The sequence below is a fragment of the Eublepharis macularius genome, chromosome 1, assembly GCF_028583425.1.
Source record: "Eublepharis macularius isolate TG4126 chromosome 1, MPM_Emac_v1.0, whole genome shotgun sequence".
Lineage (NCBI taxonomy): Eukaryota > Metazoa > Chordata > Lepidosauria > Squamata > Eublepharidae > Eublepharis > Eublepharis macularius.
The window spans coordinates 186,182,684-186,201,823 of NC_072790.1; the positions used below are offsets into that span (position 1 = coordinate 186,182,684).

At 41.5% G+C, this 19,140-nt stretch overlaps 2 protein-coding genes across 5 annotated transcripts in view; both read left to right on the forward strand.

The window, feature by feature from the left end:
* BPNT1 (3'(2'), 5'-bisphosphate nucleotidase 1) overlaps positions 1 to 13,058 on the forward strand; it is a 38,327-nt gene extending 25,269 nt beyond the window's left edge. The window contains exons 3-9 of the mRNA XM_055000263.1: positions 325 to 429; positions 2,368 to 2,475; positions 5,223 to 5,271; positions 6,855 to 6,946; positions 8,341 to 8,538; positions 10,172 to 10,277; positions 12,199 to 13,058. Of these exons, the coding sequence (XP_054856238.1) occupies positions 325 to 429; positions 2,368 to 2,475; positions 5,223 to 5,271; positions 6,855 to 6,946; positions 8,341 to 8,538; positions 10,172 to 10,277; positions 12,199 to 12,347 (807 nt within the window). The 3' untranslated portion in view covers positions 12,348 to 13,058. The remainder of the gene's footprint in view (positions 1 to 324; positions 430 to 2,367; positions 2,476 to 5,222; positions 5,272 to 6,854; positions 6,947 to 8,340; positions 8,539 to 10,171; positions 10,278 to 12,198) is intronic.
* A 3,303-nt stretch (positions 13,059 to 16,361) lies between these two features.
* Positions 16,362 to 19,140, forward strand: part of EPRS1 (glutamyl-prolyl-tRNA synthetase 1) — a 52,699-nt gene continuing 49,920 nt past the window's right edge. For all 4 annotated transcript variants that reach the window (XM_054980708.1, XM_054980726.1, XM_054980716.1 and 1 more), the window contains exon 1: positions 16,362 to 16,447. In XM_054980708.1, coding sequence (XP_054836683.1) covers positions 16,405 to 16,447 — 43 coding nt within the window. In that variant the 5' untranslated portion in view covers positions 16,362 to 16,404. The remainder of the gene's footprint in view (positions 16,448 to 19,140) is intronic.

Consider the following 19,140-nt stretch of genomic DNA (forward strand, 5'->3'; position numbering starts at 1 on the left):
TTTGTTTTAACTCTGTTGTTCAGAAGCCTTGCATAAATTAGGAAGGGTAGCTAAGGCAAAAGCAAGGTGGCTACTGGCAGTCTATTGGAAGAAAATAAAGAAGAGGATCCCAGAAAGGAGATATTTTGCACTCCTTGCTGCTAGAAGAGTAAGCAGAGTTGAAGTCAGTGGGCCTAGAAGGGTGAAACTCTGCTTACAGTTGCACAGTTAAACATATTTCATTGATATTAGTGTATTCTCATTGGGAACAGGAGGAAAATAGGAATTCTGCATGATCTGTTTCGTTGCTGTGAACATCAACTAATTGATTTTCCTTCTTAATAGTGTGGAGCTAATGACCTTCAGACTAAAGCTGACCGACTGGTACAGATGAGTATTTGTTCCTCCCTGGCACGGAAGTTCCCAAAGTTGACAATTATTGGGGAAGAGGTGAGGACTCTGAACTCCTGCAGTTTTCCCTTTGTACTTTACAGTGGTTGTTTGCTTGGTCTGATATATTTTCTGTTCATATCTGCTAATTCTAGAACATCCTGAACACAGAAATCTTTGCCTTTAATCTTTTTTTTGAATTTTTTTTTATTTTTAATATCTAACATAAAAAACTACAAAAGACTACAAAAGTATAAGGGGGAGAGAAAAAAAGGGAAGGGGGGACTGGGGAAAGGGGAAGAGCAACATACAAACAACAAACGCTACGCTACATGTCTTGTATTCCCTTCATGCTGCAATTTTTCTTAAAAGTTAACTTTCTAATATGCTATCAGATTGGTAGATCTTATACAATACAGACTATATTCAGGATCAGGTTTTCTTCCCCCCCCCCGCCCCCCGCGTCTCGGTCTCAGTTCTCTCTGCGCAGCTGGAGCAGCTGCGCCCCGCTCTCCCCCCCCCCACTTTCCCCTTCAGACTTTGGACTTTCTTCTTGCTGGAACTCCTGATGGTTGAACAAAAAGTCTGTCAGCTGCGCTTCGGATGTAATCTTGTAGGTTTGATCCTTATATCTAAACTAGACGCCTTCTGGAAACAACCATTTACATTTTACATCACATTTCCTCAAGAAAGCCGCAAGTCCTTTATACTTAAGTCTTCTTTTATGAGCCAAAAATGGAACATCCTTCAATATTTTAACCTTGTTGCCCAAATAATCCAAGTCCACATTGTACAAATTATATAAGATGGTGTCCCGAGTCTTCTTAGATGAAAAGTCAATAATAATCTCGCGAGGCAGCTGACGCTTCATTACATACTTTGAAGATGTCCGCCGGACTTCCAAAATATCGCTTTTTAACTCTTCTTTAGTTGCCTTTGCGAATGGCGCCAAAAGTCCAGACACCAGATCTTTTAAATGTTCACTTTGCTCCTCTTTTACATTCTGAAGATGCAGTACCGTTTGGGCACGGTCCACTTGCAATCCTATTATTTGATTCTCCAAAAGCTTCACTTCCTTACTTGTTGCTTTCATGAGTACTGCGTTCTCGTGTGCAGACTGCTCTGCTCCGGTCGCTGTTTCTTTAATAGTTTTCACTTCGCTTTCCACTTAATCAACCTTTTGCCCCATTTCATTCAGTTTCGCTACAAAGGGCTGCACAGCATCAAAGACTGCTCGTCTCACCATCTCTTCCAAAGTTTCCCCCTTCCCCTGTAACGTCGCCATCACCAATTTACTCATTGCTGGGCTCTGCTTTTTCGTCGCCATCTTAGGGGGGGGTGCCAACTAAGTTCCGAAACTCCATGAAGGGGAAGAAATCCGCGACTTCTTAGCTTCAACTCCCACCAATCCTTCGCATACGCTTAGAAATCAGAAGGGATTCGCTTACTTACAGGTTTTCATCTTAAATCTCCTTATTGCCATTCTCCATGGCCCGGCAGCACGCGAAGTGCTGCGCAAGTCTGCCGGCCTCCGTTGGAGCAAACGGGCAATTTACCCCCTGCATTGCTTTCAGGGGGTTCTTCCCGCTGTGCTCCGGACCCCGTCTCCCTCACTGGGAGTCCTGGGGGTTAACCCTCGCGGGTCAACCGCCCAGTCAGGCTGCTCGGACGTTTCCTCCCGGACCTGCGGAGAGGAGCGTCCGACATGGCCGGGAAAACGAAACCGAATCAATCTTTGCCTTTAATCATGCTTCCCCTCCTGGTGTGTGTTGTCCACAGTTGTGTAGATCTACATGTGCATATATAGGGAAGGGCACATTGTGGGGGATGGGATTTCCACTTCCTATGGGTCTCTTACTTGTGTTAATAATTTGTAGCATATTGAGCTCATGTTAGCCAGCTTATAAAAGCTTCCCCGTAGCTGTATCTAGGTGAGTTCCTATTTACTAGCTTGGCTGAGTACTGTTGACTTTAAATGTGTGTATCCTTCTTCATCAGGATCTTCCTTCTGAAGAGGTAAATGAAGAACTGCTTGAGGATGGCCAGTGTGAGGAGATACTGAAGAAAGCATCCCCTCCCCAATATAATGCCATCAAGGAGGAAGAGGTATTTAAAATTAAACGTTAAAAAATGATTGGACTATTCCAATATGATATGTACACGCTGCTAGTTTTTGCTGAACGTGCCATTGCTACTATTGGGTTCAGAGTTGAGGACTCCAATAGTAAGTTGGTGTTAAAGTCATTGCTGGAAGAATTTCAGGAGGAGCCGTCATTGGTAATGGAAGAACTTCTGCTTTGCATACAGAGGTTCCAGCTTCAGTCCTTGGGATCTCTGCTTAAGAGATCAGGTAGTAGGTGATGTGAAGGACATGATCTGAGATTCTGTAGATCTTCTGCCAGTCAGAGTAGACCATGCGGACTTGATAGATGAATGGTCTGCCTTATAGTAAGGCAGCTTCATGTATTCATTTTATTTACAGTATTTCTGCACCCTTTTTAACTTGAAGAGGCATTTATTTATTTATATTATTTATAGTCTGCCTTTCTTACTGAGCCTCAAGGCTTTCTAAACAGTTCTTAGGTAAAACATCTAAAACAATGGCTATATTCAGCTGTCATGAACAACTTCCAGTTTGTTTGTAAGCCTGGTTTATTCTCCATTTCAAACACCCGTTCTCCTTTCCTTTTCACATGGAACAGCTATTGAGCTTTCTTGTTTGAAAGTAACTGCAAATTCTGACGTCCCAGTTGGACCTCTTTAACAAATGGCAGTTTGTTTTTTGCTTTCAAAGTGAGATTCTAAACCATGATTTAAAATGTCAGTTTGTAAGCAAGGAACAAACTGCAATTTATTAGAGATCCCCAATTTAGATGTCAAAACAAACTGTGGCTTCTTTTAAATCAGGAACTCTTCAATATTGGCTCTGCGCTTAAAGTAATGAGGAGGAAATGCTAGGATAAAGCTGGCTTGTTCTGGTTTGCTGGTAACTTCTGAATGCAGCCAGTCACATTAAAACATTTCAGTAGTTCAGAATGTAGAAACAGTGTACAAGATTAAAATTACAAATATCCTCTATAAACAGAGGCATCATGTTTCAGTATAAAAAATAAACTAGTCTGAAAGATTTGATAGAATAGAGAAGTGTTTCTCAGCCTTCTAGATAGAAAAGTGAGAGGAAGCAAGATGACCTATTAGGGGGAGCTGGTCTTCTAGTGTTAGGACCATTATTGACTGAGAGCCAAGCTACAAGTGACGCCTGACACAAGTTGAACATTTGTCAGCTTCCCTCAAGTTTTGATGGGAAATGTAGGCATCCTGGTCTTGCAGCTTGGCTCTCCATTTCATTGAAGTTTACAGAGCAGCAGCCTATGGGAGGGAGAACATGTGGTCAGGAGGGGAGTGCAGGCATCAGGCTCTCGCTGGGCACCCCCCTTCCCCTCCGCTGGGTGTGGGGGGGGCGGGGAGGGATTTCTGTAAACTTCAGTTAAATGGAGCCAAGCTACAAGACCAGAACTCCTACATTTCCCATCAAAACTTGAGGGAAGCTGATGTGTCCAACCTGAGTCATGCGTCACTTGTAGCTTGGCTCTCAGTCTTACAGCTAGTAGATGTAAACCTTGCATTCCCATATGAAGGAATTTGGAGCAGGTCATCATCTGTAGAGCAAGGGAGTTCATAGAGGAAAAGGTGTTCTTAAAGGTACAGTGGACCTATTGTTACCCAAATAGGTGGTCATCTAATTAGTTGGGGGAATTAGCTTAAAGGAGACATGGAGCAAGGGTTACTGGGGCAGTCGGGGGGGGGGTGTAGTTGTGAATTTCCTGCATTGTGCAGGGGATTGGACTATATGACCCTAGAGGTCCCTTCCAACCCTATGATTCTATGAGAGGGGGATAATTGAGATTCTCCACCTATGTTTACAGGCATCATTCCCTTATAGAACTCTCAAATAAGCCAGACAGATATCCAATCAGAAAGGTCTTTTAATGGAACATAAAGAAATCTCACACAGTACATAGACAAGGCTATCTAAAAATCAGGGAGGGAAGGGGGAGAAAGCAGTTTCAGGGATAGCGATAATTGCCAGTCTTGAAGATAGGTGTCCGTGGAGGCAGCAGCAAAACGGCCAGCATTTCACAAGGTCTAAATGGATTTGGAGGCATGTGGATGGATCCATAACACATAAACACTCACTAGTGGTCAGGGAGTCCAGATATAGGGCAACGTGCCCCCAAAACAATGATTTGATGACTGTCTCTGGAGGTGAACAGTGAGTTGGGAGAGGCTTAATGGGTCTACCTGAGGTGGTCTGTTGGTGAGAATGGTGGTTGATGACGCTTTGAGTACTGGATGGGAAAAGCTATCAGGTTTCCTAAAGAGCTTGGTGTTGCTTGGTTAGGGTAAATGGATGAGGTCGAGTGTTGACAAGATGTCGAGAGCTGCCTGGGAGCCTCATTGTGTTAAGTTAGGCATCTCTTTGGGGCATGGAGGGGGTGTTTAGTCAGTCTGCCGCTTTGAGGCTCCTATTAAAATATTTTTCCAAGCTCTTTTACCTGGCTGGCCTATTTCAGGCCAGGCAGTGTCTTGCACTTATGCTATATGAGGAAGGGATGTTTATGATTTATATCTATAAACTGTCCCTCTGCAGAAGGAAGGGTCTGATTGCAAACACTATTGCAAAAAGCCTAATATCCCTTCTGTAAATGTCTGGTGGCATTAGTTTCTTTCATACCACCCTATCATTCCTGCAGTTCTAATAACCATGCAAGTTCTTCCATCCTGCTGGCAGAATGTGAATATCCTGACTTGTATCTGTTCTTGAAACTCTGTGGTTTTACTTCTTTTCAAAGCTTGTTGTATGGGTTGACCCACTGGATGGAACCAAAGAATATACTGAAGGTATGGTTTTTTTATCATTTTGAGTAAATGCAATGGAGAATGTATTGGGAATATTCAGTTTTAACTTTCCATTTATAAATATGCCATCCTTCAATAGGTAGAGGTAAGATAGGTAGAGGTTGAAAACTTGGAAAATTGGGCTTGGTAGTATAATGGAAACTGCACTGCAAGAGGAATGATCAGTTAAGTAACTAACAATGTACTTCTAAACAGAGTTGCACTCTTCTAAGCCTCTTGTAATCAATGAAGGGTATAACTCTGCTTAAGAATGAGCTGGTTGTCATTCTTCAATAGGTTTGATTCTGTTGCGATTAAGGTCCACCATGACCTTGTATGTCATTAAAGCAGGAAATTACGTTAGTGACTTTCTTTGTAGAAAATCATTTCTGTGAAGTAATTGCTGTGTCTGTAAGTAGTCTAGTATGTTTAATGAGGGTCCCATGTATTGGCCTATTTCAGGTAAATCATACAGCCCTGATAATGCAGCCTGCAAATTTGAGCGAATTCCACTATCCTGAAAATCTCTGAGAATTAAGTCTGTCAGACCCTAACTGGGGGTAAAGCCTCCAGAAACAAAAATGCAGTAGGCAAATGATTGCTTAGATGTTACCTAGTTGATTATTACTTGGGCATTGAACTTTCTAAGTGATCTAAAGCTGAGCAGCTGGGTTTGAGTCCAGTGGCACTTTAGAGACCCATGAGATTTTCAAGGTATGAGCTTTCAAGAGTCAGAACTCTGTTCTTCAGATACCAGAGCACCATCTCTTAACAAAGCCTATATTGAAGAAGATAAATAAAGATAGGGGGGAAAACTGCCAAATATTTTGTGGACATTTATGTAAAGAATGACTAGTAATAGAGGATCAATTTTTACATGGCAATGATGCAACCTGCAACCTGCAGTCTTTCTTTCTCTCTTTGGACTGGGAACCGTTCATGCTGGCAAGCCAGACTGCTGCAAATTGTGGTGGGAGAAATTAGGCCTGCCTTAGCTCTCTGTGTTTATGATTTTTTTTCAGTGTAGTAGATTCCTCTTTCTTATATAGAGTTGACAGTCTTTAGTAATTACTCAGGAATTAGGAGAATCCCAAGTTATTCATCAAGAGAACGATTTTAGCCAGGGCTCCTTGAATCCTTTCTGTCAGGAAAGCATACACTTCTCTGTGCCAAGGAAAAATGTTTTGCTTGGTGATTTTTTTTCTGCTCTACTTTCTGAAGGTCATATTCTTGGGATTATGATAGCTTTATACCAAAACTTAGTTATGACGCTGAAAATTCTGGCTAAAGGTCCCAATAGACTTACATCTCCATAATCTAAATCTCATTCTTAAGTCATTTGCAGAAGTATCTGACTGGTTCTGCTCCAACAGAGCTGGTATAGTATAGTTGTTAGTGTTAGATTAGGATCTAAGAGACCATGAAGTTCACTAGGTGACCTTGGACCAGTCACATTCTATTAGCTCAACCTACTTCACAGTGGTGGTGTGACAGTGGCTGAAAGTTAGAATTATATATGGCTTCTGTTTTTCTTCCATTTCTCCTCTTAAATTGCTACAAGCAACTCTATTTATTACCTCTTCCAGGTCTTCTTGATCATGTAACTGTTCTTATTGGAATTGCTTATGAAGGAAAAGCAATAGCAGGAGTTATTAACCAACCTTACTACAACTATGAGGTAGAAGATTATTTGATTTGCTGGAAAATGTTGAATGATTCTTATTTTAAGGACATGTTCTCATTTCTGCACACACACTGCCAACTGGCTGAAGCTAATGTGGAGGTTTATTTATTTATTTACTTAGATTTATAGTCCGCCCTCCCCAACCAAGTGGGCTCAGGGCAGATTACAACAATTTAAAACACAGTAGTTACCCACAGTTTGGGTAACTTGGTTTTTTTTCTAAACTCCTGCTCGTCAGAACATATACTCACAATCAATATTAACCTGTGAGAACTTGCTGCAGTTCATGGAGAACATGGAGTGGAACCCTCCATGAACTCTGAACAGAGTTATCTAGCATCACAACTACCCTTCAAAATTCCTAGGAGTTTCAAAAAAAGGAGCTGGAAAAGGAGAACTGTAATAATAGTCAATTGCCAATTTTTTTTAAAAAGCCCTCTGATTGTAGTAGGGAAATGACTGTTGCAGGAAACTGGGGCAAGGAAAGTTATGCTGATGTGGGTAGAACTTTCCTGTCCACATGAAAGCCACCCTGGTTTTGTTGTGATCTTTTCCCAAATTTCACAGCAAAGCAGGCTTGGGAAAGATCTGAGGAAAAACATGGAAAACCAGGGAGGTGCATGAAGTATCATGATGTTGTGGGGATGGAGGGGATCTTCCCAATAGCATCTAAGTTGGCATAAACAACCAGTCTGTAAATGACTGGTTGTAAGCAGGAGACAAGGATAGAATGTAAAAAGAAAAATAGAGTGGCACATAGCAACAAGACACATTGACTTGCTGATGGTGGTGGGATTATATTTCTCCTTATCTGAATTATATAAAGGGAAGTGTTTTCTTATGAAGAACTGTAACACTTCGTATCTATAGCTTGCCATCCGGAGGAATTGGGGCTGGATCCCATTCCTAATCATTATTCTAGACTCACTGCCAGTGATAGAACCTACACTTGATCTTATTCCTGTTGCTGGTATTTAAATCCCAATACGGCTTGACACCAGCATACACCATAAGGATTGCCTTCTCCCCTATGAACCTAGCCATCTACACTGATCATCTTTGGAGGCCTTGCTTCAGGTGCCCCTGCTATTTGGCATTACATGGTGGCAACTCGAGAAAGGGCCCTCTTGGTCCTGTCAACTAAATTTTGGATCTTCCTCCCCAGGGAGATTTGCCTCCCTCCCTCTCTCACCGTTTCCCACCAGAAGGTGAACTTTTTTTGTTTCGTAAAATTTGGAGATATTCAGTAATGTCGCTAAATCATTTCCCTCCATTTTTAAACAATATAGCCGGTAATACTACCAGTTACATTTTCTGCCTTTCTATTTCAAGCCATGCTAAAAGCCAGCATTACCATGTCTTGTGTTGTTTTTTAACCTTCTTGGCAGGCAGGTGCAGATGCAGCCCTGGGCCGGACAATCTGGGGTGTCCTTGGTTTGGGTGCCTTTGGATTTCAGCTGAAAGAGGTGCCAGCTGGGAAACATATCATCACCACCACACGGTCACACAGCAGCAAATTGGTCAATGACTGCATTAGTGCTATGGACCCTGATGCAGTGGTGAGAGTTGGAGGGGCAGGAAATAAGGTACAGAGATAATTTTGTTTCAGCTGTACTGAAGTGGGGATACATTTTTTTAAAGAACCAAGAAATTATTCTGTGAATGGAGCTAGTGTGTTCTTCCCCCTACCTCAAATTTCATGACCTTTCCTGGAGACAGAAACAAGGATTAAATTTGAGAAGAAAACTGTGTGGTATCTCACACAAAATGCACACTGTTTATGTCATTTATTGTCTGCCTTTCACTCTGAGACTCAAGGTGGATTACACAGTGCGAGATTGGTACAGTAAGTATCAAGGACATTTCAATAAAAATGCCATAATATATATAAATGCAAATTTACAAAGACATAACATCAGCAAAAATCCAATACAGAGTTGAAGAACTGCTGAAACAGAGCATAAGTAGTTCTAAGACTGACATTAAACAACATAGAACTACCCAGTAGGGTCATACTTAAAGCAACAGATAGTACATAGTAGCACATACTTGAAGTAACAGATAATACATAGTGGTGAAGTCTATGGTCCTAATCTCTTTAGTGAAGCATTCCTTTGAGACCACTTCCCTACGGTACAGTCTTCCTATCTGAATATTCAAGCCCTCTTTAATAACTCAGCTTTGCATTGTTTATGGAAAGCCAGAAGAGTGGGGGCTCTTCTGACCTCCTCAAGCAGGCTGTTCCACAGAGAATGCACATGTAAGGGCAGCTGTTGATTTTGCACATGTGCCGGCTGGCATGTACAGGAGACCCTGTTCAGATGAGCAAAGTGCTGTGGAAGAACATAGGGAGAGAGACAGTTCTGTAGATATGCTGGACCAAAGCTGTGAAGAGTTCGACTTACACTCTACTTACTTTTTGTTGTGAGCTGCTTTGAGTCCCTTTGGGGAGAAAGGCAGGATATAAATACATACATATAAGTAAACACTAACCCAGATACATGTTGCTTCAAAAGCTTTGTGAACTATTAACTTTCCACTGAATCCTAGGGCCTGGTTGACTTTGGGAGGACAAAGATCATTCTGAGAATGACCTGGGAAACAGGCTACTAGTGGTCCTAATAGTGCTAGTCAATATCCCTGGAGACTGGTAGGGTAGAACAAAGGATCATGGAAAAGTACCTTATGATTCCATCATAGGTTTTCTTTTCCAGAGGAAGTACATCCCTGCTTTTTTCAAGTAAGTCAAGCAGCCTTGGCCCACGCCTCAGGAATTGCTGCTTTCCCACATGGATTTAATATCCCTGAATCAAATACAGTTTCACCAAGTGAAAATTGCATATTAATAATATGTGGGAGAACACCTGCATTGCAACTAAAGGCATATTTGGGCAGCGAAAAACATGCATGCCTTGCTGATAGCTAAAAATGCTAAAAAGAGGTGGCCTTTTGGGATGCTTAGATCTCATCCTGAAAAGGATTCCCTTGGTTGATTTCACAGCTGCATAGCAGATCCAGTTTTTCCTATTACTACAGCAGTGTGGTGGATAAGAAGAAAAAACACACACATGACTATACACAAGTCTGCTGCCATATGGCTATTGAAACTAAAGAAGAAAAGTGTACAGCTCTAATCATTGAAAAAGTTTGTGGAATGTTTGTTTTTTAGGACATTGTGTGGGCATTATGAAAAATGTTTGAATTCTTTCGTTGTATCAGATCATTCAACTTGTAGAAGGCAAGGCTTCTGCTTATGTATTTGCCAGCCCTGGGTGCAAAAAGTGGGATACTTGTGCTCCAGAAGCTATTTTGCATGCAGTTGGAGGTGAGTTAACTGATATATCATGTTTAGAGGAATTGAACCTTTAAAAATGTAGTTAAAAAGTGCAACACAAAAGTATTCAAACTCATGTGTTGAATGCATTTATTTTGCTGTTTGCCAGCTTATTGAGCTTACCCAATTTCGCTTTCCCTTTATGAAAAGCAATGCTGACCTATGTGTTTTGGGGGGGGGGGCTTCTTGCTATTCCAGTGTCATAATAAAGTTAGAGGCCAAAGCAAGTGTGACTTGCGGAGATCTGAGACTGGATCTTCTCAGAGTTTTTAAAAGTAAATTAAAGTGCAAAAGTTGGGAGAAGAATGATTCTGATTGGGGCCATGGTACCAAAGTGTTACCCAAATAGGAGGTCTCCTTAATTGGTTGAGGGAATTAGCATTAAGAAGGCAAGTGAGGGAGGGTAACTAGAAATCTCTACCAATGTTTTGGGGGATTATTCCTTAGAGAACTCTCAAGTCAGGCAGATGTTCAACTGGAAAGGACTTTTTATTAAAGAGGAATAAAAGGCAAATGTACAGAAAATCGCACACAGCATGCATACAAGACTGACTAGGAAAGTCAGGGAGGAAAATGGGAGAAAGCAGTTTCAGAGACTAATTACTAGTCTCAAGGATAGGAGAAGTTCGTGGAGGCAGCAGCAAAAATGACCTGCGTTTCACAGCGAGGAGAAAAAAGCTCAAGTGAACTTGAGAGCGTGTGTACGGATCCAGAACACACACACGCAGAGCACATGGCTGGGGAGCCAATTATAGGGCAAAATGTACTCTGGGGCAAGCTTGACATCTTGCTCTCAAAAACAATGGCTTAATGGTATGTCTGGAGGTATAACAATAAATTGGGAGAGGTTTGATGGTTCCTATCTAGAATAGATTATAGATGAAAATATTACTTGATGACTTGGTAAGTACTGGATAGGAAAAGCTCAGGTTTGCTGAATAGCTTTGATTAGGATACGTTGGTGAAGGGGAAGTGCAGCCTGGTGTTGATGGGGTTAGGCAAGGGTTTCCTTAGAAAACCTTGTTATCTCTGTGTGTCTCCAGGACATGGAGGGGCTGCCAGTCAGTCAGCTGCCTCTGACTCATGTTCTGGTAGTTTTCTAGGCTCCTGCCCAGTTGGCATACACTCTGGGCCAGCCAGTGCCTTGCACTTATAAGGAGCATTTATGATGTTCCATCCATTAACTGCCCTCTTTGAGTGAGGAAGGGGTCTTACTGCTTATAATTGGAGAAGGTATTTAATCTGATCTAGATCTCTCTCTCACTTGTACTCAAATATTGTTTTCCTTTAAAGTGTTGGGCCAATTTGATCATGGATCTTCCAGCTTTTCATTTGATTTACCTTAATATTCCAATTAAGGACTGTAATGTGGATTTGGGATCCTGAGCCATGTTCAGCTGGTGTGCACTTCTGGAATTCTGAGAAAGGGTTGTAGGTGCCACCACAAAATGGATACCATGGTGGGATCAATCACATAATGACTGCCAAGGCGGCGGGGGGGGGGGTACAAAATTTTGGAAGATTCAAACCAAGCAGCTCCCTATGATTGGCAAGGCACCTGTTTCCAAATAGCTGCTTCTTGCAGACCTAAAGATGATATCTCCTGTGGACTTTTGAAGCATGTCTTGTGATTGTGAGCTGGAAAAAAGCCAGAATTGGTTCTCTGTTTTGGAGCACCCACTTTTGAAAGAAGTGGTTTCTAGGAATCGTATAAGCAGGCAGTATGGGTTTCATGGGTGTCAGATTGAGGACCGCTGGTGTGGATAAACTTCAATTTAGAAAATTGAGGTCCAGAAAAGGATAGGTGCATTACATTGGCAAAAGAAGAACAATTTTTATGGCCATTTTTTTTCTTTGTAGAAATGCAACTGCTGTGTCTAAATGCTAATATGATGTTTTCTGTTTTTTTCAGGCAAGCTTACTGATATTCATGGGAATTACTTTCATTATGATAAAGATGTCAAGCACATGAATTCAGGAGGTGTTCTTGCTGCCTTGAGAAATTATGATTATTATGCAACTAGAGTTCCTGAGGCAGTAAAACAAGCTCTTGTGCCTTAAAAGATGAATGGTACATTCCACTTGGTTGAGAAGGAACATCTCTATTATTCTTCACTGAAATTGGTTACAGTTTATGGAACTGGGTTAACGTTTTATTCTGCCATAATGCTTAGTGATCTGTGTTTTTTGTTTGTTAATTGATGTACTGGTGAGAATTTGCCCTGAGTGTAGGTTGGAATAATGTATTGCTTTTTATTAGCATCCTTTAAAATATGTATGTTTAATGTGACAATTCCATATACATTTTTGTTGAGCCGTTGGATCTGATACAAATCCTATTACCTTGTTAACTGAAGGAAAGACACAAAAACTGTAATCGGACCTCTCTTGCCTTTTGATGGTACCAGCCACCTATGTCTGTAAATGTATATAGTTCAGCTTTTACACACAGAACATCATTTATTTAGAGTGGATTCTAAATGTCATAGAGAATAAAGTAATGATTCATGTATCAAATTTCTGTAATTATAAAAGCTTACAAGGAAGAGAGAGGCTGAAGGCTTAGAGTCAGTTCCTATTCACCGTGTTGCTTGACTTGAGCTCGTTTCACTCTTTCTACAGCTTCCATAATACAGTACTTTACAAGATTAGAATCTAGCTCTCATATGACTTTTCTTACATGGAATAATACTGAAAGTATACTGATCTTTTTGTAAAACAGTCATTTAAAAGGAACACAGATGGAGTTGCATAAAACTAAGATGATTAATCTATCAAGGCCAGTCTTATCTGGCAGTGGCTCTCCAGTGTCTCTTCCAGGTCTTTCACATCATCTGCAACCTGGTCCTTTCAACTGGAGATGCTGGGAGGGTTGAACCTGGGAACTTCTTTATGCAAAGCTCTGCCACTGAGCCTCCCCCAATGAAATTTCTTTGCATTTGTCGTTTTACATTCACTTGATTTCTGTCTAGAATTAAGAACAGAATACTTAAAAGCAGTATTAACTTCAGAAAAAAAGTATTTTAATAAAACCCAGAAGCAACATATTTCATGGTAATAACATCATTTAGGCTATGACTCTGTTCACAGCTTAACTAAAATACCTTTCTTGGACCAAATATAAAACTTAGCTGTGCAAAAACAACACCGCACATGATTGTATAGAACATTTATAGTGGTTACATCATTTTTGTTACTGACACTCTTATTTAATAGGCCTGGTCCCCAAACCCAGTAGATGAGATAAACCCTAGTTCTCGGGTGTACCATGGGAGGGAATGCATGATTGGATGCTGCTCTGCACAAAACAATTCTTCGCTCATAGAAAACTTGTATGTCATAGAGAAGCATTCTAACCGTTTGAAATAGCAGGAGGGACTGCAGTGGGAAAGTGGAATTTAAAAAGTCCTGCTGCGGGTGTCCTGCCCTTCATGGTCTTTCAAATCCTGCCAATGAATGCAACAAATTGCCCTCATTCCGGCCCAGTGTGCACTAATGGAAAGGTTAGTACTTTGTCTGTTGATCTGCCAAGATACCCACAAAGGGGGTGAAGAATTCTTATGTTCAACCAGACCTAGAAAGGAAGATTCACATTGTGAGTTTTGCCATTTCTGCAATCTCCAACATTTTCATTAACCAGTCATCTACTGTTGGAAGTTTATTCAGTATCCAATATTGTGTGTAGACTAATCTTGCAGCCGTTGTCATATATCTAATCAAAATTCCAAATTCACTTTCTATTGAATTATCCACTAGGCTCAATAGGCACATCTCTGGCTTTAATTGTAAGTTACTCTTTAATATTTTTTGCATTGTTAAGTATATATGTTTCCAATACGTTTTAAGCAATGGGGCAGGTCCACCACATATGGTAGAAGGAACCCCCATTTTTTTGGCATTTCCAACATTTGACACCCCATTAAACATCTTAGCTAATTTTTGTGGGGTCATGTAGCACCTGTACATCATTTTATAAAAATTCTCTTTCAGATTGTAACAATGTAATTTTTAGACCATAATTCCACATTTTTTCCCACTGCTCCATATGGATATTATATCCAAAATTTTGGGCCCATTTAATCATGCAATCCTTCACTTGTTCTTCTTCCAGTTCCATTTTTAACACAAATTTATACATTCTAGATATTAAGTGATCTTTTGTACACAACTTACTTTCAAATGTACTAGTTGTTTCTTCCATGCCATACATTTTAAGGTCATTTTTAAACCTTTCTAATAGTTCTATATACACAAACCACTGACAATCCGGGCTTTTCTCTTTCAGTTCCTCTCAAGTGCATTTTTATCCTCCCGTTTGAGAAATTACATAAATCCTAATATGTTAACCACTTACCTTTATGTAATATTTCTTTTCTAAATAGTGCCTCATGTGGTGAAAGCCACAGTGGTGTTTTTGCCTTAAACTTATTCCAGATTCATATCAGGGCTTGGTGTATAATATGATTCTTAAAGTCTACATTTACTTTCATTTTATCGTACCATAGGTAGCCATGCCACCCATACCTTAAATTATGCCCCTCTAATTCCAAGAGTTTCCTATTCTTTAATGTTATCCAGTCCTTTAACCAAACTAAACAGGCAGCTGCATAATATAATTTTAGATCTGGCACCCCCCAGTCCACCTCTTTCCTTTGCATTTTGCAAAGCCTTTTGCTTAATATGTGGTTTTTTCCTTTGCCATATAAACTTCATTCTCTCTCTTTGCCAAAGCTCTAACTGCTTACCAGAGCTTAAAATTGGAATTTTAATTGGCACAAATTCTCATAACTCCTCAGATTTTTTAAGTGGAGTTCCCCAAAACTCACCATCACTTCTCTTATATCTATAGCAACAGACTGTACCACAAAAATTACCCATTCATTGCTTCAGAGCAGTGTCATCTTACAATGTATTTTAGTGGAGTCCATTTCACAGTCCTGAGAATCCATGCTTTGGATCCATATTTTTGCAACATGGTAGTACCACAAAGAGCTGGATCTGTGGCTATGGACGTAATATGTGATTAGTTAGTGAGTTCGGGGTGACCACATGCTTTTGTGCCATGGTGGTACCACAAAGAGTGCATGCATGGTTGTGAAATGTTTCTTTACTGCTATCACAGCTGCTTCATAAGCATTCCAATGTGCTCTGTAGCATGCTCTATCAGATTCAGCAGTTTTCTGCCAGCATGAAAGTGATTTATTTCAATGTAAAAAACATGAATTCATGAAGATCTGTTTAAAATCATCTAAAGCCAGCTTTTATTCTTCTTCTTGACCTTCAGTTTTAATTTTGTTTTGGCACTTATTTAACCTTCAACAATAGTCATCACAAGTCTTCACTATTTTTTGTGTGTGCCAGTAATGTGGTGTCATCTGGATTAATTAGCAGGGAACAGAAACCAGCCATCTTCTTTCTCATGTAACAATTGTTTTTCGTTGATTGTAGGTTATCTGAGGTGTGTAATTTGTATATATTTTAATCCAACCTTCCTCTAAAGAGCTTAAACTGCGTGGCTGTCCCCAGGGTTGCCAACTCCGGGTTGAGAAATTCCTGCAAGTTTGGGATTTGGAGCCTGGGGCGGCCAGAGTTTGGGGAGGGATCCCAGTGGAGTATAATGCAATGGAGTGCACCCTCCAAAGCAGCCAGGGAAACTAATCTCTGGCCTGGAGATCAGCTGTAATTCCAATTTCCTGGAGATCGCCAGGTCCGACCTGGAAGTTGGCAACGAACCCCCCCCCCCTGTATCCTCGCAATAACCCTACCAGCTAAGTTGGGCTGAGAGAAAGCGACCAACGCAAGGTCGCTCAGAGGCCGGGCCTCCTTTCACCACACGTTAGCCCTGGACAGGATATACAGCGGTGGCGAGCTGCGCTTGGCTGACAAACGAAGTCTATTTTCTGAGGCGGGTATAGCGCCTCTCGGCTCTTCTTCAGCTGCGCTGGCGGAGGCGGTGCTGCTGCCTCATCTGACAAGCCCCGAAGGCGGCGCGGAGGAGGGAGCAATGCCTAGCTAGGAGAGGGGAGGGCTTTCGTTGGCCTCGCTGTGAGTCTACGCCGTGCGCAGTTCCCGCCCCGTCTTTTTTGCTTTCTTGCCTGTCGCTGTCGTCTCCGCCAGCATGGCGCTGAGTCTGACGGTGAACTCCGCGCACCCCCCTCTCGGTAAGCGCTTCTTGCCGCCCCCCCGCCCCGGACACCTGGTGGCCATTCCCTTGGCCCCCCTCCGCCCGGTCCTTCCCGAAGCTAGGCGAGGCGGAGCGTGTTGCTGCCATGTTGCATCAGGCGGTGCATGTGAAGCGCCGGGCCCGTCCATTCATCACCGCGGTCGCCCTTTCTAGGACGTAGCAGTGCCCTGAGGTGATGTTTGAGGCAGGGCCCCGGTGAGGGGAGCAGAAGGCGAGCCGTGCTTTTCCTTTTCGCCGGAGATAAGGGGCCGAGGCTGAGAAAAGGGGAGGCATATCAGTGGGGGCCAGAGGAAGGGCTTAGAGACGAGAAGGGATGGGAAGGAGGAGTGGAAGGGCGGGCAAACGTGAGATTGGGAGGAAAGGAATTGGGTGGGGGGACGGGTCGAGAGGGGTTGACACGTGGCGCGGGTGGTGGCGAGGCAAGGAGCCTGGGAAATCTCGGGGCTAGGTAGGTCAGCAGCATCTGCCTTGTGTCTCTGGATTATTGTTGCCTCTTAGTGTCCTTTTCTCACAATCAGGATGAAAGATGGCATAAGGGTGGATTTTTTGTTCATTTTTACTTGTTAATAAAACGTGGGTTCAGTTCTGTAATTGTCAGCGCAGAGCCAGAGGTGAGAGTGGTTGCAGACCAGTTGTGGAGTGTGTGAGTGGGCATATGTTATGTCAGGGTCTCCCCTTACACTCACTTCTAAATCTCTGTGTATATGTCAAGAGCCCTTGGATGGGTGTACTGCCTCTGCCATGTACGGACAGAGGCAATTTTAAAGTCAGATTTCAGGCCAGTTTGATTGTTAGTGAACAATTGCTGTTGGACATAATCATCTTCATCCTTCTGTGCAGCCCCACATTGGGACTGCACAGGAGCAGGCCAAATGTGTGTCTGCACAGAAGACACTCGAACAACAGTTACAGGTAAGTGCAACACTGTTTTTCTCTCTCGTCAGCTGCTGAAGGTATGTGCTGTGCTACCTGGAGCTGTAGCTTAATATATCTTTCACTTTTGACTTTGAGATCTTTCTGCCTTTGGACCTGCTGGTGCTTAAACCATCTCCTAATCTGCAAATAAATCACATGTTGTAATAACCGGATGTTGCAGTGACCTGATCCAGGGAGACAAACCTGGAGGAAAATTCATATTGTGTGAAGAGTACTCATGAGAACACACTTCTTTAAAAGTATTTTGAAAATCACAACAGCGCTTTCACGTGGGTTTTACTGTGGCACTTCAGGAATTCTGAACAGGATATTTCCTTGCTAAATCAGGGCTGCTTTTAGACATTGTGGGGTGTAGCTCAGAAAGATTTGTGCTTAGTCATGGGGTTTCTGTTTTGTAATTATAGGATGTCATCTGTCTCCAAAAACGACTGTAGTATAGACTGTAATAAACAGTGTGGACTTGCTGGAATGACAACCTCAGTCACTTAAAAAATGTTTGAATGGGCACTACTGGTTACATTGCTTATCGTTAATATGTACAATTTAATATTGGCTGTAAACTATTAATTGAGTGATCTTTTAAGGATCATTGAGTATTGTCTGCATATAGAGCATGTTGTCTTAAATACATATAAATATATATTCATGCAAGAGCTGTTGATATACAGCTTGATACTATATATGTTTACTTGGCAGCTATTCCTACTAGGCTTAATGGGATTTACTTTAATACGATTACAGACTTGGACATTATGTAGGAATACATTACCCACTTTTTAATATCTTTTGCTGAAAATAATGTGGCTACTTGAGTGCTGAATCTGCACTAAAGTGCTAGTTCCCTTTGAACATGTTTATCCACTAGGAAATGTTTGAATATTAATCTAAAAAGGAGTTTCTCAAAAATGTTTGGTTACTGTGTGACCTGCTCCTGTATGTATTTACTCAGAAGTAAGTTCCAGTAGGTTCAGTGTGTATAGGATTGCAGGCAGTTGCACAAAAGATTAGTCCCAATGACTTGCCTTTTAATTCACAAAGAGACATTTTCACGTTACTCTCCTTGTATTTTTTCTTATGTGTACAGTTAACTGTTAGTGTAGTTGCTATATGCTGTAAGAGTCTTTTTCCTATTAGATTGAATTGCCAGTCACATTTACTCCATTTAAATAGGCCATCTTGGAGCCTAGTCCTAAGAGGTGTTACATCTATCTAAGCACATTGAGCTCACTGGATTTAGAAAGGTGTAACTCTGTTTAGGATGACACTGTTGGTACAGAATCTTGTAGCTCTTCTTGACATTTAGGGACTTTGTTAATACCCTGAAGACTGGAAGTTGTTATACCAAAGACATTAACTGTAATGGTAAAGAATGTATGCCATAAAGACAAATCCTGCCTTCACAAATAAAGAATTTCAGGGATGTGCAGGCAATATTTTCTTGTACAGTATTAATTGTAGGCAAAACCTGGACTTTATACCAGGTGGCAAATCTTTATTCAGTATTTGCTGGGAAAATTGCACACATTTTAAAATTCAAAAGCATTGTATTTATGCATTGAACCAAAGCAGTACATTCTTTAACATTGTGGTTATGCTCCCGAAAACAGAGTGCAAAATGAGAGCTGTATTGATAACATGGGTTCTAATGGGGACATGGTCACAGCATTGCCATATGAGGTAGCAAGGGGAAGAGATAGCAACAACCTGCTGACTGCCTGTTATGTTCCTTTGCTG